Source organism: Falco naumanni, chromosome 17 (assembly GCF_017639655.2).
Source record: "Falco naumanni isolate bFalNau1 chromosome 17, bFalNau1.pat, whole genome shotgun sequence".
Classification (NCBI taxonomy): domain Eukaryota; kingdom Metazoa; phylum Chordata; class Aves; order Falconiformes; family Falconidae; genus Falco; species Falco naumanni.
In genome coordinates, this window is record NC_054070.1 from 334,909 (window position 1) to 359,770 (window position 24,862).

The 24,862-nt window shown below is 39.7% G+C and overlaps 1 protein-coding gene across 4 annotated transcripts in view; it reads left to right on the forward strand.

Moving 5' to 3' along the window:
- TRIM33 (tripartite motif containing 33) overlaps positions 1-22,724 on the forward strand; it is a 40,247-nt gene extending 17,523 nt beyond the window's left edge. Inside the window, exons 6-20 of one of the 4 annotated variants that reach the window (XM_040616438.1) lie at positions 1,991-2,105; positions 3,964-4,110; positions 4,636-4,753; positions 6,539-6,783; positions 7,030-7,194; positions 8,027-8,227; positions 10,213-10,345; positions 11,277-11,340; positions 11,645-11,804; positions 12,870-13,216; positions 13,665-13,788; positions 14,812-14,886; positions 15,447-15,599; positions 17,393-17,443; positions 17,526-22,724. In XM_040616438.1, coding sequence (XP_040472372.1) covers positions 1,991-2,105; positions 3,964-4,110; positions 4,636-4,753; positions 6,539-6,783; positions 7,030-7,194; positions 8,027-8,227; positions 10,213-10,345; positions 11,277-11,340; positions 11,645-11,804; positions 12,870-13,216; positions 13,665-13,788; positions 14,812-14,886; positions 15,447-15,599; positions 17,393-17,443; positions 17,526-17,738 — 2,311 coding nt within the window. In that variant the 3' untranslated portion in view covers positions 17,739-22,724. Of the gene's footprint in view, positions 1-1,990; positions 2,106-3,963; positions 4,111-4,635; positions 4,754-6,538; positions 6,784-7,029; positions 7,195-8,026; positions 8,228-10,212; positions 10,346-11,276; positions 11,341-11,644; positions 11,805-12,869; positions 13,217-13,664; positions 13,789-14,811; positions 14,887-15,446; positions 15,600-16,715; positions 17,444-17,525 lie in introns of those variants that run through there. The other 3 variants (XM_040616440.1, XM_040616439.1, XM_040616441.1) reach the window with 3 other exon arrangements.
- The last annotated feature ends 2,138 nt before the right edge of the window (positions 22,725-24,862 follow it).

Sequence of the window (24,862 nt, forward strand, 5' to 3'; positions counted from 1 at the left end):
GGTGTGGTGTGCTGGAGGTCAGGGAAATCTACTATGATTCTTGGTGGTTTTGTGAGCCTTCTGCAACTTCAAGTCACTTGCAAAATGACAGATCATCTGGAGATGAGAACTACAAGGGTACAAGGAAGTGTACTAAAGATAAAAGAAGAAGTTCTGATGCAAATTTTTAACTCCTAGTGGTACCATGTACATTAAAAAAAAAAAAAATTGGAAGGGAGGGAGAACATGTGATGTGACAGAGGCAGATGTGCAAAGACGGAAGCAATGGAAATTTTTATGTGCTGATTTGGCATGGAATTCTTTGAAGGGACCCAAAAGACGATACCATCGTGGAGCAGGACAAGCTGTAGAATTGTTAATGTTTGAAGAAGAGACAGAAACCCAGTTACATGGGAAATAATTAAATGGAAAGCTCAAGAATTGTCACAAAGCATTCTCTGATAAGAGTTCGTGGCCAATAATGGGTGGTGCATATAGAAGTAACACATTGTAATGTTTTTTTTGCCTAAGAGTGTCTGGCTTCACTGAAAATCTAAGGAATTTCTGCAGCATGTTTCTGGGTAGTGTGGAGATCATGATTATTTGCTGAGCCAAATGGGTAGTGCAAGTGAGACGATAGTTTACTTTGACATGCCATTCAGTTCCTTTGTTGAAGTGTAAGGTGCAAAATTCATTATCATAAAAACTTCAGGAAATGAAAAAAGTGTATTACAATAATGTTGTCAGTGTTAGCAGATGGTATGAAATTGCTATCGTATGTGACCGTGAAGCGTAAAACAGCATTGAAGGAGTAGCTGCCTACTGGAATAATTGTCAGGTGCCAAAGCCGAGGATGGATGCCTGCTGACTTAATGAAGGGTTGGTTGAATGTGTGTTGGTGCTGTCACAAAAAAAGCACGTGTCCCACATGTGTCCAAGGTGCCTTAAAGGGCATTTGACACCAACACTGAAGGCTGTCAGACAAATGAGTATTGGTCTTGTGATCATGTCAGGATGAAGGACACCACAGGTTCAGATGCCTGATCTAGTAGTGAAGAAGCCCTTTAGAAAAGGACAGTTTAAGTCTTTACACTGACTAGCCCATGGCAAGGTATTGTGCTCTGGCTCCTATGAGCGAAGGAAAGAATCCTGCTGCAATGCGATGTTGCCATTAGATTAAGGCAGCACAGGATCAAATAAATCCAGAATTTGTAACAGAGTTTAAGAAACGCTGTATTTCACATTCTGTGGACAAAGCTCAGGATGATTTGCTTGAGTCTGAAGAAGGTAAGAATGGTGAAGGCAGTAAAACTGAGGAAGGATGACAGTGATGGAGACAAAGTATGAGGTATTAAAAAACCCAACCAAATGGCAGTAGTAGTGAAGCACAAGAGAATAAAGGAAACTAATGTCTGGCAAAACATAAGTGAAACTTTTATATCCTTATTGTGTATTGATTACAGGTATGTAATAACCTTTTTGTTACAGGATTGCGGGGAGGAGTTGGAGGGGTCCATCTGAAATTCAGGATTGACTTCCTTTCTGGTTAATATACAGTAGCATAAAAATTTAAGGCATTGTATATAAATTCTTCATAGCGAAAGAGACATGATATGGAGATAAATGTATATGTGTACATACACACACCTGTGGTCTTGGCTGGGTATGTCTCTGTGTGTGTAAACATCTATTTAAAGTGTATAAACCACAAGGACTGTTTCATACTATTTTAAATAAAACACAAGTTAAATGAGATACCATCTTGATATGAGACTGTAAGATTTTAATTTCCAAAATGAAATTTTAGATTACTTTTTCAAAAAAGTTAATTAATGAAGATTTCTTTGTTAGAAATGAAACAAGCTAAAAATTTTGCTTATCTCGGAACTTCTTCAGTACAGAAATTGCTCCTTTGCTGTTCAAGGGTGGGCAGATGCCTGTGGTGTTTAGTGTTTGGCAGCATAGTATAAAGTGATTGCCTGACAATACATGTCTTTTGTTTGTTTTTTAGGATAAAAGAAGTAAATGAAACTAACAAACGAGTAGAACAGGAAATCAAAGTGGCTATATTCACCCTCATCAATGAAATCAATAAAAAGGGAAAATCTCTCTTACAGCACCTTGAGGTACAGTTATAGAGATACAGTAGTGTTGTTCACTGTTTCTGGTCTCCTATTGAGAGCTCACGTTCCATGTCTGAAGACGATTTGTTTGGTGTGACTACAGGTGTTGCAATACTACTCTTGCCTATGAATAGTGTGTTGGAGTTAAATTCTCGTTTCTCCTTTCAGTAACTAGAGCCTGTGGCTCCTTTGGTTTTATGTGTATGCCTCGGATTCATTCAGAATCAGGCTTATCATAAAGGAGTGTCTGAAAATCTAATTTCTGTGTTCTATTTGCCATATTTCTTTATTATGACATAATTCAAAGGTGTGTATAATCTAGTCTTTTCCTCAAATAGCTTTCTAAGGCTCATGTAACTGTGTTAGCACTGTTAGAATTGAGTTGCTTCTTTTTGTCTTCTCCTGATAACTCATCTAGAAGTTTTTTCTTCAGAGTGTAAACTCCTAGAGCCAGGTCTGCACTTTGTCTTGAGCCCATAACGAATTGATGCAATGTGTTTGATGCAACTTTGTTATGCTTTGCTCTCTTGGTTGTGCCAGGTCATTCAAATCGGTTTCCCTTATTTTGCTTGTGTAAGGTGGTGGCAGCAGGGAAGCAGACAGGCTGGTATTAATTTTCACCTGCAGTGTAATGCTGACTGCTTTGCCTCTAAGACAGTGGTGGTCCTAATGGCAGTTGTTTGTATTTATTTCCTTGGTAATTTTCACAGCTGGTGTTGCTGTCTAATAAATCCTGACCCTTTAAGTACACCTAGGTTTTCAAAGACATGGTTGTCTTACATATTTGAACATGAAGGTGTAAAGCTGGTATTTTAAGTTGTATGGATTGGCATCCTAAAGGAGGCAATGACTTTAAACATACTTTCCAGCTAGTGCATTCTGAATAGTAATTATATTCTGACTTTTATCAGATGTGTGAAAATTTAATTTACATTTACTTTTCTAATCTGAAGAAAGGAATTCCATCATATGAAGTTCATAGCATATTGTCAGTCTGCCATAATGTAACTGAAAAATTTAAGATCAAGTTAATTACATTAGATTTCTTCTGGTTAAGGAACAGTTATTTGGCAATTAAATGGAGTATCCCTGGAAGAAAAGAGTATTCGATCAGGAGTGAAATAAGTTTTTAAATTTAAAATTACATGAGTAACTGAACTCTGGCTTTTTTTGTTCACCTAGCATTTCTTACAAGCTAGAAGTATTCCATTGCAAACTTCCCTTTTTTGTGAGGTTGTAACAGTTGCCCGGTCATGTATTGTTAAATTTGAATCCTGAAGATTCAGTACCACAACCCAGATTTTTAGCACAAGGTTTGCAGCTGGCAGGGTGTCAAGGGCTGAAGACTTCTCAGAGATTGGGCTGCTGAGTTTACCTGCCGTACCTGGGAGGTGTTTTGAGGCAGTTTCTGGTTGACACGGTATTCTGTGTACCTAGGACTGCTGTTGCTGCTCTGCAGCTCCGGTGGTGGCAGTTGCGGGAATGCCAGAGCACAAGGACGGACCTGGCAGTTCCATTGCGCCCCAGTCTGGGTTGCTCCCCAGTTGTCATGCTGCTAGGCCTTTGGCAATGTGAGAAGGAGAACTGGTCTTGTTTTAATAGTTAATATTTTCCTGGGATAAAGCAGAGGCTCTTTGCTGAGCCCGCTATTTTCCCTGCACTTTGATACATTTGGGGAGAATGGTAGAGTGGAATAATAGAGAATTACTCCTTGATGGTTCTAGCCACATTGAATGTGAGCATTAGGATAAGCTGCTTTGCCTATGACGTTTTTCTTTTGCTCTAAGAACTGTGATTACCTGTTTACATTTTCCCATAAATCTGAAGCCCTCTTTGTAATAAAGTTTTTGGTTTTTTGTAGAATGTAACAAAGGAGAGACAGATGAAGTTAATACAACAACAAAATGACATCACTGGTCTTTCGCGACAAGTGAAGCATGTGATGAACTTTACTAATTGGGCTATTGCAAGTGGCAGCAGTACTGCTTTGCTGTACAGTAAACGGCTGGTAAGGAAGCATCCTCTAACTTGTCTGTACAGTGCAGAGAATGTTTAGTCAAAATAATTCTCTAAGTTTTGTGTGGCTTCACTAGATTATATCCAAGGAAGAGACAATGAGTTTTTCATGCTCCGTTTAAAAAACAAACCAAAATACACTTTCTGTAATAACGGGATAAATTTCCCAACTGTACACCATTTTTCATTCCTAAATTAAGGACTCAACAGCATTATTGTAGAAGGAATGGGGTCAAGCTCTGTACAGGCACCTCAGTGTCTTACTTGAGTTATTGCAGAAGTAGTATTATTGTGTTACAGTACTACTCTGTAATCCTTTTTGTTGAGTAAAATATTAGTTGTACAATGGATGATTTTCCTGGTGATTTGAGTACTTTCCAGGCTACTAACCAAACTTGCTATTGACAGTCCTTGTTGGTGACCCAGCAGTCTAAACTTGCTGGGCAAATGCACACTACTTGATGTTCTTATTTTTTATTTCATTGTCATCAACAGTCTTGTTTTTGCTTTCCGTTAGATAACATTCCAGTTACGTCATATTTTAAAGGCACGTTGTGATCCTGTCCCAGCTGCCAATGGAGCAATACGCTTCCATTGTGACCCTACGTTCTGGGCAAAGAACGTCGTTAATTTAGGTGAGACAATTGTGTGTGTGTGTGTGTTCACTTGAAAAACTGCATTGAATTAAGTGTGCTCATCCAACATGAGTGAGTTGCAGCACAATAAATCTGTTAATGCAGAAGATCGAAACTCTCTTGACTTAAACCATGTAGTCCTGATTACCTTCCTTATCTGCTCTGTCTTTTCTATTAGTGAAGCTTTCTCTACAGGTTTTGGTTTCCAATGGGAATGGTTCTAGCAATGGCCTTTTTTTTTTTTTTCCTTCCTCTTAATGTGGTTCTGATAGTTATAGTATAACACGCTAGTGCTAAATGGGAGCATCAGTTTCTGGAACAAGGTTTTTGGGCAAGTAAATAGAATCAGTTTTGTCTATCTGAGCTTATTTAGCTGTATATGAGTTAATACTAGATGTCTTAATGTGTTGGAAGTTGCATGAATAAGCACAATTAGGACTGTTGATACGAGCTAAGTTCATGACTAAGTACCAAGCTAGTCCATGTGATTGCTGGGAAGTTAAGTGAATTAAGAAGCAATGTTTAACTAGTTTTGTATTCTGAGAATGTCTGATGTGTTTATAAAGGTGAAGAAAACCAAAGCCTCAAAATGGGAGATACACTGTCCTTCCTCTGTGTGCGATGCTAGCAACTGCCACAGGGTGGGTTATGGCACTGTAGCTGTAACCTTTTATATCTGAAGTAGTTTTTTCAGTGCAGCTCTTTATTCCTCTTTTAATTTACAAATACTAGGTGTTGTTGGCTGTTATCAGATGTGGTAATAATGTGCTCTTTTAAGGACATGAGGTATTTAATTTCTTTGCCTCTTTACTCTTGTCTTATCCTACAGCAGTGTAGTGTGACAGTTTTTCTTCCATATTAATCCCCTAATCACACTTTCCAAAGAACAGGTTTTGAATGAGAGAAGAGGAGGTGAGCTAGAGTGGGGAGAGCACAGTGGGTCTGTACACACAGAATGTCTGTTAGCACCTGCTTGTGAACTTTTTCTATTGGATAAAAGCCTAACAGAAAATCTCATAAAAGTACTAGCTTTTTCTGATGCTACTGTGTGTAGTCACTTCTTGCTGTTAAGTCCACTAGCCAGGTTTTGGTGTTCTTGTCTTTAGTCAAGGTGGTTTATGTGCACGGTAAATAAACTTTCCATGTTTGTTTCAAATAATGGTTTAAAATTGACGCTATTCCTTCATCAGCAGTTCTTCAAGCAATTTTTGAGTACTGTTACTTTTGGAGATTAGTCAAGAAGGAAAAAAGCGAGGCTTTCCAGAACAGAGCTTCAAATGTTGTTTGGCTAGGAACCCAGGGCAGCTGGGGGAGGCATATATAGGAAACAGAACAGAAACAGAGGTCAACCTCAACAGAAAGTGAGACGCAGATTCAAATGAGTACATGTGCAAAGTACTTTCTGTCTTTACCTAAGGAAGCAAAGCCCAGGAATAGAAACTTTCTGCTCAGTGTGTCTTTTTGCTGTTGTCACTTTGTTGTGAACACAGAGAAGTCACCTGTGTCTGTCTTGTCTTTTATGCTGTGCTGTTCCAGTTCTTTCAGTCTTTCCTCACAGGTCATGTTTTTAGTTTTGCAATTTCTTCTTCTTGTAGTCTGAGTATTCTTTTTGCTTCTCTCGTGTGTGGTTATGGAGACTTACAAAAGAAAATTTCAAACTTAAATTGCTCTGTTACTACCCCTGAGGAAACTGAATTAGAAACATCTGAATATACTGTATTTATCAACCTTTGGATGATGATGGAGGCTTAACTGTTCACTAGGGGTTTTTTTTGTCTTGTTTAGGTAACCTCGTCATTGAAAATAAACCAACTCCTAGTTACACTCCTAACGTAGTGGTTGGACAAGCTCCTCCAGGAACAAACCACATCAACAAAGCTCCAGGACAAATTAATCTAGCGCAGCTTCGACTTCAGCACATGCAGCAGCAAGTGTATGCCCAAAAGCATCAGCAGCTGCAGCAGATGAGGATGGGACAGCCAGCTGGGTCAGTTCCCAGGCAGACAAGTCCGCAAGTCTTACAGCAGCAGGTAAGTCTCTTGTATGTGATTATTTCACCTTTTACCATAACACCAAGACTTAAAATTGCCCTATCAAATAATGAACTTACGAAGCAGTTAAATGCGAAAATCTTTTGAAATTTGACATACTTTATATGTGACAGGTATTGGCTTTTCTTGATGTTATGTAACTAGTAAACCTACTACTGTGGAAACAGATTGGCTTCTTTTTTCCATGTTAAAAGCAAAAATTTTAAAAAACAAAAACCCTTGCAGCCTCCCAGGTTGATCAGCATGCAGACCATGCAGAGGGGTAACATGAACTGTGGGGCTTTCCAAGCACATCAGATGAGAATGGCTCAGAATGCTGCTCGTATACCAGGAATACCACGCCACAATGGACCACAGTACTCCATGATGCAACCTCACCTTCAAAGACAAGTATATCCTGTGTACACGCTTCATTTGTGCCATTGTGCCAAACTTTCATTACAATAGATATACCTCCAGCTGTAAATGTGTTATTCTGTAACACTTGTAACAGCAGCTACACACATTTATATGCTTTTTCATGTTGCGTACTGTACTGTGACATTTTTGCTGAACATAAGAGAACTCAAACCTTAACAATGAAAATTAATTCTGATGTTTGTATTGCATTTTAGTACTGGGAAACAAAACATTTCCCTTTTCACTTTTCAGTGACGTTCAGCTTTTGGGTTTCTTAGAGAATAGTCAGGAATAGTCAAGTTCAGAGTGAAGTTGTGAGGGTTTTTAATGAAACCAAATTCTAAAGTGTTTTTGATTTCAAACCTGAAGCGTGATGCAGAGCCCTGCATAGTATTAAGAATAAAAATCCTTGACAATGATTGTTAATGTGACTGGAAAACCAAAAATGACTTTGTAATACTTGAAACAGTTACTCTCTAAGACAAAAAAAAAGATTGTAGACAGACATGTGGACTCTAAAGCTGTCTTTGGCGGAAGTAATTGCTTTAAGAAAATATAACTATGTATGAAAATAATTTGGTGGAAGCTGTGCTGCATATTTAAATATCTAGCCACATAAAGTGTTTTTTCTTTTCAAGTAAATAAAAATAGCAGTTGCTTTGCATTCAGTGCTATCAGGTTATATTGATAGAAATGTGAGTTTGTATGTTCTTTGCCCCCCCAATTTTTTGTTGAGGACTGTCACATAAGGCACATATTGCAGTCTTACCTGCAGTCTGATTTGTCTGTAATGCAGTCATGGTCTCTTCTCTTTTGCTTACAGCATTCTAACCCAGGGCACGCGGGGCCTTTTCCAGTTGTTTCTGTGCACAACACCACTATTAATCCAACTAGTCCTACTACAGCGACGATGGCGAGTGCAAACCGTGGTCCAACGAGTCCATCCGTTACAGCGATCGAACTCATTCCTTCTGTAACAAATCCAGAGAATTTGCCTTCCCTGCCGGATATCCCACCCATCCAGGTCAGTGGAGAAGGTCAGGTACTTAGGCTGTGGGTGAAGTAATGACCTGCTTTCCTTTCTGTATCTTTTTACTTAAGATGCCAGTACTTGGCTGTGGAATGGTATAGTTAGTTATTGTTTAAAGCTGAAGAATTATAATCTTCAGCCCTTGACTTGGACATGCAACTGTTTTTACTGTGTAGGGCTGACCTGCTCAACCTGTGTTAACCTTCACATTAATCAGTATTTAATAGCTATCCTATAATAAAACTGACACTTAGATCAGTTAATTGCAAGTACTGTGTTCACTTCCTTTCTTCCATAAGGCTATCATATGGGAAGATATCACTAGAATAGTTTAATAGTTGTGTATGTAGAATGCCCTGAATGGTGATCCATTCAGAGTTAAGGTTGCCTGGGACTTCTCTGTGATGTTCCTAAATGTTAACAGTCAGATGCAGGGAGTACAGGAAAAGGTGTCCCGCTGCCCTACTTCTCTCTGTCCTCATGTTTCCCCTGCGCCCCAGCAGTGTGGCTGTCATCATTCCCATGTAATTGCAAGCTCCTGTCGCATACATCAGAGCCGGAGCCTGTGAGGTGCTGCAGAACACCTCAGCTGACCTCTGTGATTAATCTTGAGCTGTGGTGGTGTCTGCCTGGAGATTCTTGCTTGCGTGAGTGTGACTGTGGCTGCTTCCATTTTTTTCACTTCATCTGCACACTGCTGGTACTCACCAGCTTGGTGTGTGGTGTGCCTTGTATTCTTTGCAGTGGATAGTACTGCACACAGGCGGAGGTAGATTTTGGTGAAGTCAAGCTCATTTGGAGAGGTCAGAAGCATAATTTAATGTATGAGTCAAGGCAAAGAAAGTAAAAGCAGGATGTTTTCTGCAGGAGTGCCTGGGAGGCCAGGGACGGGAGGATGTGTACATTGAAATGCCTGTATAAAGCATGGGAGATTTGGTCATGATGCAGGAAACAATTGCCTTTAAAAACAAAACCTAAATTTCATCCAAGCAGATGGTCTGCTGTAAGACCAACAGCACCTTTTAAACTCATCTATAGAGAGTCATGTTCAAGCGTTGTTTTCTCATGAGGCTGCAGGTAATTTGCTAACATAAGAATGGGGGGGGGGGGGGGGCGGCGAAGGACCACATCTCTGAATGTGATCGACCTGCAGTGCTGAAGCTTTTTGAGTCGTTAAAACAAAACACAAGTATAATTAGTTATGACTGATTCAGCTGTACATGTCTGAGGTTCATGATAGACTGGGTTGATAACAGTTGTTAGTGGTACAGTCTGAAACGTAAACATGCAACTTCTAGGTGCACTGAAAATGCAGAATTCTGTTAAGATGCTCTTTTTTATACCTGTTCATCCAACAGCTGTTAGGGGTTTTAGTTGATGAAAGTTAGATGGGAAGCTATCAGTCTTTCAAATTGCTTGCACAGCCATAAAACCGCGCTTTGAATACAGTGCATTTCAAACATGTTATTTGCAGTTAGACTGTCTTGCAGTTAATAGCTTTAAGCAATTACAGTAATGGGGTACCTGTTTCCTTACTTTTAATAGGTACTAAAATCTGTTTAAAAAGTGAATAGGAGGGAGGGAGATTTCATGTGCTAAGCAAAACAAGTTCATGGTTTCCCTTAATATCTTAATTGTGGAATAATGTGACTAACACAGTTTGTGTGACTTACACACTGAACATGCGGGAACCAGAAGGTTTGGAATGACCTAGAGTAAGTGCAGCCTATGACCATACTGGAAGAACTCTGATATTTAGGAACTCTTGAAAAATCTTACTTTAAGTTTCTGACTGTGGGTTTCTGTTTTGAAAGACTGATCTCTGTATGAAACTGATAAAAATGTTTGCTCATGCCCCGAATCCTTCAAGGGGTAGTGAACAAATCCAGTAAACACACTGATCACAGTTTAAAGATGTGGAACTATTAAGAAACTTTAATTAGACCTCTCTGATTCAGACTTTTGTTTTTGCTTCTTAGCTTGAAGATGCTGGTTCAAGTAATTTAGATAACCTTCTGAGTAGATACATTACAGGCAGCCACCTACCCCCACAACCTACAAGCACCATGAATCCCTCCCCGGGACCTTCAGCTCTGTCTCCAGGCTCATCAGGTAAATGTGATGGGTATTTAAGTTGAAAATAATTACCTACCATTTCCTGCCAAAAGGGAAGTGATATTTTATTAGTTTAAAACTTATTTTGCTCAGAAATAAATTCTTCTGGAAATTTAAATTTTACCCTCCTTCAGAAATACCTTTATAGTAACAAATGGCTGGCACATGAATGCAGTACTCCAGGTACGTGTATAGACTATATTTTTGTCCTATGTTACCACAGTCCTTTTTTTCTGGTTTTTGTGCATCAGAGGAGGTAGTTCAGTTATTGCCCACAAATGATGACTGGCTAGACCATCCTGAGGTTTGGGAAATAGGTTTATAGACTAGCTTAGTTACAGAAAAAGTTATACCCAACAGTCATTTGAGCAAGGTCACTCTAAGTATAGCCAGTTGATGATAAAGCTTTTTATACGCATATGAACAACTAGAGTTCCTAAACCCTAATGTTAAGTTATTTAAACACTGAAAATGTCCATTTCAGTTAGTAAGAAGCTGATTTCAGTCGTTTAATAGTGTTTCTCTTTGTCTTCTCTCTGCAAGATTATTGTAGGATTCTGTGAACGAATTGTTGCAGCAGTGGAACTGACTATGTTTCTCAACACCTGCATGTGAAACATACAGGGTCTGCTTTTCTGTATTGGTGGATGTCAGTGGATAGATTTTTGAGGATTTAATAGGCTGAGGATTATAGCACTGTTTGGGTTAGATGAAGTAATTATTGGGTCACTAACAGTGTGTTGTCCATGTTTTTTTAATGTGGTGTGCTTGACCTTTGTTCTGATCAAGTGACTGAGAGGGCAGCTGACTTATGTGAATTATCAAATTAGGATGTTCTAGCAGCACTTCTGGTGTTACTCAACAGTAGTCATATATTTTACTACAGAATGTAAATTTGTACCAAGTCAACTTCTACACTTCTTCACAGGTTTATCCAACTCCCACACTCCTGTGAGGCCACCTAGTACCTCCAGCACAGGTAGCAGAGGAAGGTGAGTATATTACGTTAACACTGCCAGGCTGAAAAGTCAGACATGAAAAACTAAAAAAAAAAAAATAAATAAAAAATAAAAAAAAAATTGCAGTGGGTCAATAGGGCTTTGATAAAACTGTGACCCAATAGTGGAAGAATGCTTACATGAAGAAGATTCCTGCCCCCCCTCCCTTCACTATGATTCTCTGCTCTCTTGTAAACATTCTGACATGCTTTGCCTTTGAAATAGTTCATGAAACGGTCACTTAAATTTCTTTGCTCTGATGAGTTGTCCTCTTATTTATATGCTGGTGTTTTTCTAGCTGTGGCTCCTCGGGCAGAACTGCTGAGAAAACTGGCATTAACTTCAAGTCTGACCAAGTGAAAGTCAAGCAAGAGCCAGGGACAGAGGAAGAGATATGCAGTTTCTCAGGAACAGTAAAACAAGAAAAAACAGAGGATGGCAGAAGGAGTGCTTGCATGGTAAAGTTAGTTTGTGCAACAGTATGTTATGGTTTTCCTAGCAGCATGTTTAAGAATTTGGAAATAATAAAACAATTTTACTCTTAAGCCTTATATTCTGTTAACAGCCCTGAAGATTGAGAAGTATTTCGCTCCCTTGCAGTACATCCAAACTTTAAGTGTGGGCCAGCTCGAGTGTTGAGCTGTCTGTAGTACTGCTAAGATTGCTAATTACTGGGAGTTGTGACATAGGTACTAATAAGCTGGCAGTGTGACTTAGACATTAGCTCACTGGCTTATGTTGAACAATTAAACATTAAATGGTGGCAGATGCTTCCCTTCCTGGTTTGGACAGGAGTTGACCTACTGATGTGGATGCAAAACACAGACAGTCCTTGTCAGTTTTATGTTATTACACGTAGTTGCGCACTGAAAGTAGTCGGATCGAAAACAGAACTTAATCCGTTTGGTCCATGTTGAGGACTTATATATATCCTTTAATACTGTGCTCAGACAGGAGAGTCTGTCATGTAGATTTGATCTTTAGCTATTTAAATGAAATAATCTCCAGCAGTGTAGTGTTTGCTGCTGTTAATCCCTAACAAAAGCTGTAAGTCACCCATTAGTAGCTCCTGAACATTCATATGTATGTTGAGAAATCTTCCAATCAGTCAAAAATCCTTATGCCAGAGCATAAATAAAATATTTATGCAAGTAAATATTTTTCAGTGTTTCCCAGTTATGCTTGATTTAATAGGATTGTGTACTGGGAGCAGGGTGATGAATTTGAGGATTTTTCCTAATGACAGTGAAGGTATATTTGTAACAGTCTATCAGTGTGTTTGGCTTGAAAGTTTGTTTATTGTATTGTACATCAGTAGAAGTGAGACTGTTCTTGAAAGGATGGTCTTGTGAAAAAGTAGTTTTCAGTACTGTTTGCAACTCAGGTAATTGTAATGATTTGCCACATATTTTGGGAAATGAGTAGAGTACCTTTAAGTGGTAGATGGCTTTTGACTTCCAACATATGAAGAAAGTTGCCAGTGTAAAACTGACTCTGATTTTCATGTTCTACTTTAATTTCAGCTTAGCAGTCCTGAGAGCAGCCTGACACCACCACTGTCCACTAACTTGCATCTGGAAAGTGAATTAGAAGCATTAGGAAGCCTTGAAAATCACGTAAAAACAGAACCAGCAGATTTAAGTGAAAGTTGCAAACAGTCTGGACATAGCCTTGTCAATGGCAAATCCCCGGTGCGGAGTCTGATGCACCGATCAGCTAGAATTGGAGGAGAAGGCAATAACAAAGATGATGATCCGAATGAAGACTGGTGTGCCGTATGCCAAAATGGAGGGGATCTGCTATGTTGTGAAAAGTGCCCAAAGGTGTTTCACCTGACTTGTCACGTACCAACACTCCTCAGCTTTCCAAGGTACCAGAAACAGTGTAATGGTTCCTGAGAACAGCTCTGTGGCCTCATTCATATGGCAGATTTCAACACAGTACCAAAACTGGTGTTTCATCCTCAACGTCAGCTAGTTCTGGATGATTTCCTGTCAGTAAAAAAATCTGACATTTCAAAGGCCTGCCTGATGTAATTGGTCAATGTTTATCTGATAAACGTGGTCTTTCAAAAGTCATGGTGATAAAGCTGTTGTAAAATATTAAAACATAGTTGGTAGAAGAATATGAGAGCAGGAAAAATGGTTGTGATCGGCAGAATTATCTTGAGCGTTAAGGGTTATTCGTTATTTTTGGATATCCAGGTCTTTACTGTGGTACAGTGTAAGTCTGTAAGAGCAAATAGAAAAATCTTTATAGTCATCACTGATGAGACTTTGTCCCTGGATATCTGAATAATTCTGTTTATTTCTGTTTAGTGGAGAGTGGATATGTACGTTCTGCAGAGACCTGAGCAAACCAGAAGTAGAATATGATTGCGACAATTCACAACACAGCAAGAAAGGGAAAACAGCACAAGGCTTGAGTCCTGTGGACCAAAGGGTACGTGTCAGATCTGTAGGAATCAGTTTCCTAGAAAAAACTGCTTTCTGACATTAGCTGTCCCCCACTGTTTATTGAAGATGGCTTTGCTGTGGCTGTAGCAAATTAAATATAGCTGTGGCTTTTGCAAAAAAATCTGAAACGAGAAATGAGACTTTTCTTGCTGTGACCACATATCCAGGTGTTGGTGACTGTGTGGGAGTGAGTACTCCATTACATTGGGACTGTGTCACCTAGTAGCTAAAACTTCATGTAAACACATATTCTATATTTAAATGCATCCTTTATCATGCATTAATCACTTCAGTGTTCTTAATTAAAAGTTCTTTGCATTTAACATTGATATAACCTTCATAAAATAGTTATGTAAGTTTGATGTGTCAAGTTCATGCTGTGAGAGGTGCTAGAAGTATTTAGGTGCACTCTTGTGGAAGGTGTAATGACCTTGACAGTCAGAATTATTTTTTAGCTTTATCGATCAGCCTGTGCATGAAGTGTTAGAGCACTATCAAATCAAATTCCTCCAAAGGAATTACAAGGAAAGGAAAGAAAAATATTTCTACAGGGAATTCATAGAAACACTGGTTTCGGTTTCAGATTGTTTAGTTTTGTCTTGTGGGGAAGAGAATAAAAGTCTGCAACTTGGTCCTTTCCTGTTACATGTCGTTACGGTTGGACAAAAGTGGTTGTAGCTTGTGGTTTTGTTTTTGGGGTTTTTTTGTGATGTGACTGTATATTGGGTTGCTTCTTCATGTGTGACTTTAGCCCCAGACTTTTGTTTAGAAAGAAGAAAGCAAAAAGGGAGTATATTTCTGCTAACTGAATAGTAAGGTGGTGGTCTACCCTCTCAACAATGTCCTCCTAAGAATTTTCGATTTTATAATTGATCTTGTGGGGATTACATTTAAATTTTCTAGTACTAAGCTGCTAAAGTACAAACCTGTTTAAAATAGGGAGATATGAACTTTTGGGCCGAGTATAAATTAAGGATATTGACATGCAGCTGTTTTATTTCTTTGTAAGAAATGTGAACGTCTCCTGCTTTACCTGTATTGTCATGAGCTGAGCATTGAATTTCAAGAGCCAGTCCCAGCCTCGGTGAGTCTCCTGAAAAATAGTTTGTGATTTATTTTTTGTATAACATCTCTGAAAGTCTAGAGTTGAATTTGGGAAGGAACTGACTGCTTTTACTTGAAGCATGTTCCCCTCGGTCAGAGAGAGACCAGAAGCTGATTCTGTAGCTTCTCCCTGCAGAGGGTCTGCTCCCAGTCTCAAACCCAGATTTCAAAAAATAATTTCAATTAACAGTTGTTGAATTGGAAGAGGATGTCTCAGGATACCTGTGACGTTCAAAGTGCTTTAGGAGAGCTTTTATTTTTCCTTTGGACAACTTCTTAAATGAGAGAAACTGTTTTGGCTTTTTCCCTCTGCTGTAAAAGACATAACTATAATGAAAAGCACTGTGGTGCTGTGATGGCCACTGAAGGTTAGAAAAAATTTCTAAAATAGTTTGAGGAGAGGAAATTGTTCTCACTTGATGAACATGCATACAGTGCTTGATGAGATTAGCTGATTGGTGTTTCGATAAGTGAGGAAATTAAACTGCTTCTGTGAACTATGTAGTCATTGTAGTGATCAATCACTGCTTGTTTTTACAGATACCAAACTACTATAAAATTATAAAAAAACCAATGGATTTATCTACAGTGAAAAAGAAACTGCAAAAGAAGCATTCCCAACACTACCAGACTCCTGAGGATTTTGTGGCAGATGTCCGGTTGATCTTCAAGAACTGTGAAAGATTTAATGAAGTATGTTAACTTCCAATCTGTATACATTTTTTTAGATGAAGATTTATTTCAACATGTTTGTGCAGCTTCTGCAATTAAAGGCTCTGCTTCCAGTTGTAATTTCTGCTTATGGAGCAGATGCTGAATCAGACACTTGAAACCAAAATGAATGCAATTACAGAACTACCTCTGTTTTAGTGAAAGGGGAGGAGGCTGGCCTTTAACAGAGGGAAAAAAAGTGCATTCACTGGTGTGGATACGTGAGGAACAGGGTGACCTTGTTACTGTACACTGCATAGATTGTGATTGCGGAAGTGCTTAGGAAGCGTGGTAATAAAGACAATCAAGCAGTCCTCAAAACTGTCTCAAGCTATACAGGTTCTTACACTCACGAAACGTGGTAGACCTCTATTTGAGGCATCTTCTACTGAGGAAAAGTGCCTTTCTGAAGAATGCTGGTTTAGTACCTCATGCAGGCTGAATCCAGAAAAGCACTGTGTTCATTGTGGCTAAAACTAAGCTTAGTGCTTTAGCTCCTAGGTAGTTAGGCGCTCTCAAAAATCAGTTTTCAGTAGGTAATTTTTTATGGAGTCATACTTTTGATGAATGTGGAAAGTTGACTTGTTTAGCAATGAACCCATCTGATAATGAAATACTTGCAAGCTTACATGTGAAATGTGACTTGGGTGAGATAAATTACTTAAGTGTTATTACTAGGTGGAGCCATGAAAAAAATATTCTGAATGTAAAAAAAAAAAAAACCCCAGTGTGGTATTGTGCTGAAACAGAGTAGGAGCTGAGATACGAGGGTATCATCATTTCTGAGATGCCTTTTAAAGCAAGGATGGCGGAAAGCCCTGGGGAGAAGGCATTGCAGGGAGTGGCTTTCTTCTGACCTTAGAAATGCGTAAAACAGCCGGTATTTTTCTGTAAAATGTAATCTGAGTTTTGCAGTGTTTGGGCTGCATTTCTGGCTCTGTGAAGAGGTAAATTGAAGGAAGTACAGAAACCTACAATTAAAATCTCAACTGTTTCACAAGTACACTAGTAAAAATCAAGGTTAATGATGTAATGCTGTAAATGCCTACAAGCATTTGGGACTTTGACACCCCCGACTCCCTTATGTCTCTGTATTAGGTGGAGGTTAATGAGCACTGTGGAAGAAGGTGCAATTATGTGAACTTCTCAATCAAGGGAATTAATGAAGCATCTACTATAGAGGAAAACATGCTGCAGCTCTTAGGGACGAGTAAAACAAGGGAGCAATGACTGATGGATGTGGCAGCTTTTTGCTGGGTTTTGGTCTTTTTTTTTAAAAAGGTGTTTCAGACTTGCCTCACTGTTTGAAATGCTGGCTCATGACAAAAGATGAGTCACCCTGACCTCTCGTAATAGCATCATGCCTTTAGCCTCTAAGCCACATGCTTTTAAAAAATAGACATCAAAGTGGAGTAAGACCCCCAAGACTGTAGTCTCGTGGAGTGCTTGTTTCTAAAGTGAGACTTTTCCACAATAATGTCAGGGCAACTAAAATTTATGAAGAAAGCAGTCATGAGTAGAGTGCTGTTTTGAAAATGACTGAGACACGCTTATTTGTACAAAAGTTGTGTGTTTTGTTGAAGGTTTATTTACCTCATGTCACCCTCCTAAGACTGTTTTAAATTTGCTTCCACTAAGTTTGAGAACTAAAGAGGTGTAGTCCATAACAAACTGTTTTGTTGTTATGGCTGACTTTAGTCATCCAATCCTGTGCAATCTCATAACTTTAGAAAGGATTATAATTTCATTTTTTTTGACTCTGGTATCCTTTTTAGATGATGAAAGTTGTTCAAGTTTATGCAGAAACACAAGAGATTAATTTGAAGGTAAGCGTTTCAGACCATGCACACTTGGTGAAGGGATGTGCATTTCCAACAGGTGAATATTCCTGTCTTCTTTTATTTACAGGCTGATTCAGAAGTAGCGCAGGCAGGGAAGGCAGTTGCATTATACTTTGAAGATAAACTTACAGAGATCTACCCAGACAGGACCTTCCAGCCTTTGCCTGAATTTGAGCAGGAAGAGGATGATGGTGAAATAACTGAGGACTCCGATGAAGATTTTATACAACCACGTAGAAAACGCCTAAAATCAGATGAGAGACCAGTGCATATAAAGTAATCTAACGATATGGACCTAAAATTTATTGTAAAAACTGTTATTTAAGTGTTCCTGGAATATTATCATGCCTACAGTGGCCATCTTGAAGAAGCTGATAGCTTTTTAAACAGTATTAGATTACAAAAAACACTTGTACAGAAAAGCATTCTCATCAAAAGGGGGAAAAAACTGTATTGTAAATTTTTAGTGTTTGTTTGGGTTTTTTCCTTGATTCTTTGCTATATTCTTTCTTTTCCTGATGGAGGGGACACACTCATCCTGGTCTCACAGATAGAGGTGGATGAATGTTGGAGAGCAGCAGCTTTGGTAAGAGATGTTCCATGTACAGATGAGACTGCTTAGTAAAAAGTTCTGCAGGACTGGACCAATACAGTTACTGTATCTCGCATTCATGCTGGACTGCAGTGCAAACTGTAAGCAATGTTCCTGAAATCCCCTCTTTGTGTGAACTTCAGTGCGTGTTTGTCATTGCTTTTATCATCTCATTCAAGCGGTATCGTGAATAACTGATTTTCAGTGTTGATTGAATTATCAAAATTTGACTTTCTTTACTACATTTTATGTATAGCAAAAGGAAAAACAAAAATCATTAAACTGTTCTGAATTGGCAAGTGCAGGAGTGTGAGTTCTTGACAGATGAAAAGAGTAAACTGGTGGCAACGATCTCTCTTCGGTAGAGCTAGGTATATTTCTATCATGAATCCTGTACACAGAACATTTTAATGGCATTCATGGCAGAAGTCAGCATTGTGTCATCTGTCCCTGATCCCCCTAATGAGGTAGAATGTTAATCTCTAGTATTCATTGTCTAATTTTCTGTACTCAATACATAGACTGAAGAGGTAATAACTGGTTGAGGTGTTTTTCCAGTCTTCCTAAATATCAGTTTCTAATAGACCACTTGGCAAACAATAACCTAGTAACTACCAAATGTGTAAAATTTCCTGTATTCACTTTGTCTTATTTGTAAATAGTGAATTGAGATTTCTTGCAGATCAGCAATATTTGCTGAACTGTTTTTAAGCTAATATGTATTCTTATTGATTGTTCCTATCAAGAAAAGATTTGTAATATATGCTATTTCTAACATTGCATTCATTTTGAGGTTCTGTCTTATTTTTGAGTACTACTCAGAACTTCCTTCAGAAGCAGCTTATGAGCGAAATGTCTAGAAAGATTGGAATAAATCTGTTGATATTGGATTACTTGTCCATCCATTGAACAAAGCACTTGAACAGACCAGGATTTGGCTTTGAGTGGTTTCTGGTCAAATATTGAAAACAGAACAATTTCCCTGTTCCCCTAAACCCTCTGGCAGGCATCTCTGCAGTGCTTTGCTGTTGCATGCTGCCTTCGTTCCAGCACTTCTGGCTAGAAACAAGGTCATCACAAAGTAGTTATACTTTGAACAGTAGTTTCCTTTATTGACAGAAATCAGTACTAGAAATGATAAATTTAATTTCTGGCCTTCATGTAGATCATATTTTAACAAGATGAAGAAATCACTCAATTGGATGTGGTCAAGTTGATAGACTAGAAATTTGCCATAAGACTTTGTGTGAATACAGCAATTCTGTGGTAGATCACTGGATTTTTGGTATACTCGGCATGAGCAATTCCTGTGACATTGTATACACTTTACCATAATGGTAAAGATAAATATTTTAGCACAATGTATCAAATTGTGATATGGTCTCAACAATTTTTATGCAAATCACTTAAGATTTGATTTCTTTTTATAAGAACAAAGTATATGTACATTGTGACTATACCTCTCACAATAAATGAGGGGACTGAAGGTATTAGTAACTTCAAGCTCACTTCTTTAGATTATGCAAACATTACACTTAAAACTCAAGCTGGTTTTTTACCCCATTTCTCAGATATTAACATAGTGCCAGTTTAAATTTATTTTTTACCAGGTTGTATGTGAAAGGAAAAGTAATTATACTTAAACATTAAATTGACAAATAGCAAAACTTTGCCCCTAGAAAGGATGATGTGTGTGAATAGGACACTCATAGTAACAAAGGATCGTTTAATGGCTCTGTGTATTGCCTATTTATGCATTTCTAGTTTCTCAGCTTCATTTTGCAAAGGAACATTATTAAAATTATCATGAAAATAAGATTTTTGTGAATTCTCTTCAATTGGGGTTACTCTTTTTATGGCGCTTAAGCACTCCAGGTTCTGTCCCTTCGGGCTGCAGCTTTGTAACAGTTTGCTTTGTAAGGCACCAGTCATGGATTCGAGTACTGCAGATACCCCCTGCCCCAGCTGGAGCACAGGACGAGCGTGACGGCGCCCTAGACTGGGTCCCAGCGTGGGGAAGGACCCTGCTGCAGAGCTGCGGTTCGGGGCACTGCTGCAAGGGCTGTACCGGCTGTTTGCACCCAGACCCAAGAGCGGGTCTCTGCGCGCTTTAGAAGAGTCTTTCTGGTGAGTTTGCTTCTGTGGCAAGGTAGAAGAATTGTCAGATGTTGTAGGCTAGTGACTTGGCCTGTATTCACCGTTTCACCTGCAAACTACAAGCGATGCTAAGCTTTGACCCTCATAAGAGCTCAAGCTTTACTCTTGCACACAACCCACTGAACTTCTGGAACTGGTCCTTCTGTTCAGCTCATCAGTGCTCAGTAGTATTATGTGGAGTTTTGACTTGTGTGCAAGAAATATTAAGTGGTTTTTATATAAAAGAAACAACACAACATTATCCTCCCCACCCCCGCCCCTTCATTTTGGAACTACCAGTACAGTTCAATGATTGGAAATCAGCGAAGTTCTATTCAAAACTATTTGAAGGGATTAGATAAGCTCTGCTAATACATTTCCTGATCCTGTAGTCTGTATTTGGTTGGCATAGGGCAGGTAAAGGTTTGCTCACTCAAGACAATTTTTTTGGTGCCACACTATGTAACTTGTTCAAGAGCAAATTCATGGGGTTTGTATTAAGAAGCCTTTGTGTTACTCTGAGCATCTGCTCTGTGCCAGACGATGTGTGTGCGCTATGTGCAAGTGGTGGTGTGTTTTACCCTGGCAATTAATGCGTAGCTTACATCAGTAAAACCTGCAGCAGGTAAAATGTGGTGGGTGTGCTCAGTCCGCCAGCTCCTCTGGCTGTGTGATTGCAGCGTTCCAATGTGATAGTGAGAAGACAGTCTGGTGCTTGATGTAGCTGTGCTCTCATTTAAGACTCTTGTAAAAAAGACCATTCATGTCCTGATTTTTGTTCTAAATGACCCTGAAGTTTAAGTTAATCCAAAGAAGTAAAAGGCAACTTGCTTTTGAAATGAGTGGAAAGTGTACAGTATGCTACTTGTGGACTTCTCAATTACCTCAGCAGGTATCCTGCCATGTAATTACTAGTGATTAGTGATAATTTAGTCAGCTGAATAGGTTCAGGTCTTTTATTTAACTGTGCCCTGGAATTAAGTGGCCTATAGCATAATAAGGCAGAGTTACTATCCAAAAAGGATGTTCCCCAAACTTTTGAAAAGATAAAATACTCTGTCAAAGTGTAGAGAGGTTGGTTGGTGGGTTGTTTGTGGTTGTTTTTTTGTTTTTTTTTTTTTTATGTGGAATGTCACCATTGCTATTACTTGTGACATTTGGCTGTGTTGGCATGCTGAACACTGGATCGTTGAAATGTTTTATAAACATTTCTGCAAGCCACTGGAACAGAAGTCCTTGAAATTTGCCCAAATTTATCACTGTTGTATAACCTAGTTTATTGGCTGACCTCTAAAAGGTTAGGCAATGGCAACAGTATTTTAAAGCTATGTGTATGATGTACTGGAAGTTGGCTTTTTCTTGTTTTTCTTACTCTCTTCCTTGGAAAAAGCAATAAAACTGCTTTGTCTGTTGCCTATCAGCATGACAGGAATCCTTTCCTTGGGATAGTGATTTTATAGGAAAGTTTGTATGCATATCACCAAGTCTAGCTTTTAAAAACAAAGTGTGCAGGAGTTATTGACAATATAGTGTGGCATTTTATTTTAAAAATTGGGGAAAGTTACATATTTTTTTAAAAAGTAGGTGTTTGAGTAAATAATGAAGGTACTTTTTTAAAAAAAAATTTATATGCCACAGTTTACATAGACATATTTCAGATAGAACATATGCATTGTATCTTCAGATATGGCAATTCCTTTTATTTTCTCAAAGTGCGTGTACAGTAACTCTTCCATCTAGTTCCTGTGTTGCTTATGGGGATCCTACTTTATATGCTTTCTAATGTAACTGAATTGAATTAATTTTCCAAATCGCAGTTCATTTGGGTATCTTTATTATAAGTGAACTATTAAATGTATGAAATGCAGTTTTGGCCTTTTCTATTGAGTGATCTTACAGCTCAAGGCTGCTTTCTTTAGAATTCATTGAATTTCTACAAGGAGAGGTACTAAAATATTTTATAAGTTCGACTTGTTGCAGTATTCGCTCTAGAGTGAGCTACATTTAAAAAAAAAAAAAAGTGCATGTCTGCTAATGGCCTGCAAATGGAGGTATTTCTTAGGTTCAGAACACCATGAAACATGTATATAAGCCTATAAAGATTTGTGTGGTTGAAAGCCTGTTTTACATGTAAACGTACTCATGGAAGGGTTCAGTTCATGGCATTCTTTGATTCTTTGATTATTTCTTGCTTCCAGTATTGGAATTGGTTCTTTTTTGCACATAGTGAACTTTGCTCATCTTTTAATATGATTCTTCAAAAAAGTGCTGTTTCTGTGGTATTGTATTATCTGAATAATCATATTTAACTTTTTTTAAACAAGGTCACAATTTCTGATTGTTCTGTTCCTGTGTTTTTTGCTGGTGTGTAATAAAAAAAAAAAGTTTTTCTTTACATGGTTATTTAATACATTAGCTGCCTGTAAATATTTCTTGTTAAGTGCTCTGGAATGTGCTGTAGAAGTTGTATTGGATCGGTTTAAATAATTGTTTGAAAGCCATTTTGTTTTGGTTATTTCTATTAAATTAGAAAAATGACTCAATTTAAGTTTCTTCTTTGCACATCTGCATTAGGGCGTAAGATGCTGGTTCACATCTGGCAAAAGATTTTTCTGGTGGTGTGGAAGTCCCGCGGTGACACGTTACTGCAGCAGCCAGAGCGTGACCACCCGAGGCTGCAGCACGTGCCAGAGCCTGAACCCAACTCAGGCTGGGAGGGAGGTGCTGGGGTGGCAGCACCCTGCGCTTCCCCGCGGGATGGCCTTACGTGCTTACCCACACCCGGCACGTGAGCCACGGGTGTGCGGAGGTTTGCTCTGGGGCCCTTTGTGCCACTGTCGGCTGAAGCTCGGCAGCGGGAGGTGTGAGCGGGGGCACGGGGGGCACGGGCCGTGGTGGGGCCAGGGTGCCCCGGTGCAGGCAGGATGGGGATGGCTCTGAGGCGCGGTGCCCGGTGGGCCCTGCCCCAGCAAGCGCTGGAAAAATGAAAAGGAAGCTGAACTCTGTTGCTCTGTAACTCGTTACCGCTCCAGCCGCAGCTGTATGATGCTCCTCATCCGCCGCCTCTGTCACGCTCTGCGCTGCACGCTGGTCCCTGCGTTCTGCCTGTTGGAAATGAGTCTGTAGTGAATGCAGAGCTCCCACCGGCGTATGCCTTTGCTCGGTGTGTATTTCACTGTGTCGGCAACCAGATCCACATAGGAACATGGTGTGCGGCCCTGTGCTCGGGTGCCAGGCATGGTTTGAAGCCCCGGGGAGCGACGGCAGTGGACATGATGCTGCGGTGGGGGAAGTGAGGTTGCTCATCTGTGAGGGGAGAGGAGGAGGAGGAGGAGGCTCCCGCATCATCAGCATTTTCTGCTTGCAGTGAAAAAGCTGTGCACGTGTAGTGCTGTTGTGTTCACTCACCTTTTAGCTGCAGGTTAGTGTACATGCTTTGCGCTGCTCCCTCCTACCCGTAAATCCATTCTTTGTGCTGATGTTGCTATTGGAGCGGTCTCATGACTTGCCATATCAGAACTAAAGGCAGAACTGAGTTTACATGTCTTGGGATATGGCCCAGTTCAACTACAGATTTGCAGCAGGAACTAACTAGTCTGGTTTGTTTTAACAGGAGTCAGATTAAGTGCTTGTGGGTCCTTCCGGGCCCCAGTATCAATTGTACTCCAGCTGACCTTGTAGACCTGCAAGAAGAAAGTAAAGTGAGCGTGCACATAAACTAGAATCACCTCTGAGTAATTCTTCTGCAAGCAATGGGAGACAGGTCTAGTAACCTTGAATGCCAACCATCTTGAAGATGTAACCCTTGCGGCTGGTGAAGGCTCTGATGCAAGCGTGTCTGTTGTGATGAGAGAACTAACTTCAGACTGTAGTTTGTAAACTGGATTTTTCTCGTTTGCTTATTCTTTAAGTGCTTGTCTTGGCTTAGTATCACAGAAGCTTCCTGGTAAGAGAGCTGTCTTCTATGAAAAGGTTTAGTTAACTTCACTAAAGTACATGTTTGTTCTTGCTAAATTGGGAGCACTTGTATTTACGAGCACTTGAACGCACTTGCTTGCCTTTTGCAATCTGCAGCAAAGGAATAGATGGTTTGAACCTAAACCATTGCACTTCAGATGGATTTTACTGCCGGTCTGAGGCGATGCTTGCTCTGCGTATGCTTAGCACAAACGGCTGGCTAGGTGCCCCGCTGACCCTTCTGATTCCTCTAGAGCTGGAGTTCAGTGCATTGCTGGCAGAGGAACGATGAGGAGTTCTCTGGGTGGAGGTTTCATCTCTCTTTGCCAGGCACTGTAACACAGCCGGACTGTGTCCAGAGCAATCCCAGTCCTGCCTTGTCCATCTGCTCCAGCTTCTGACAGCCCATCTGCTCTATCCCTTTCTGAGACACTGGTCCTGGCTACTGGAGTGGCTGGACTGCCATCTGTCATTTTCAGCACCTCTATTTAAATTTGCTCGATCCCCTGGATTTCCTCACTAGGCATGCTTGGTTTCTCTCCCTTCGTTTCCTAGCTAAACTTCTGGCTTGCTCCAGTGACACCAGGATATTCACCACATCACAAAGTGCCACAGTTCAGTTGCCAATTTTTTATTCCCCACCCCAGGGGCATATCTGAATCTCCTCTCTCCGTCCTGAAACTCCAGCAAGAGTCAGAAACTATGCTGCTAGTATTTCA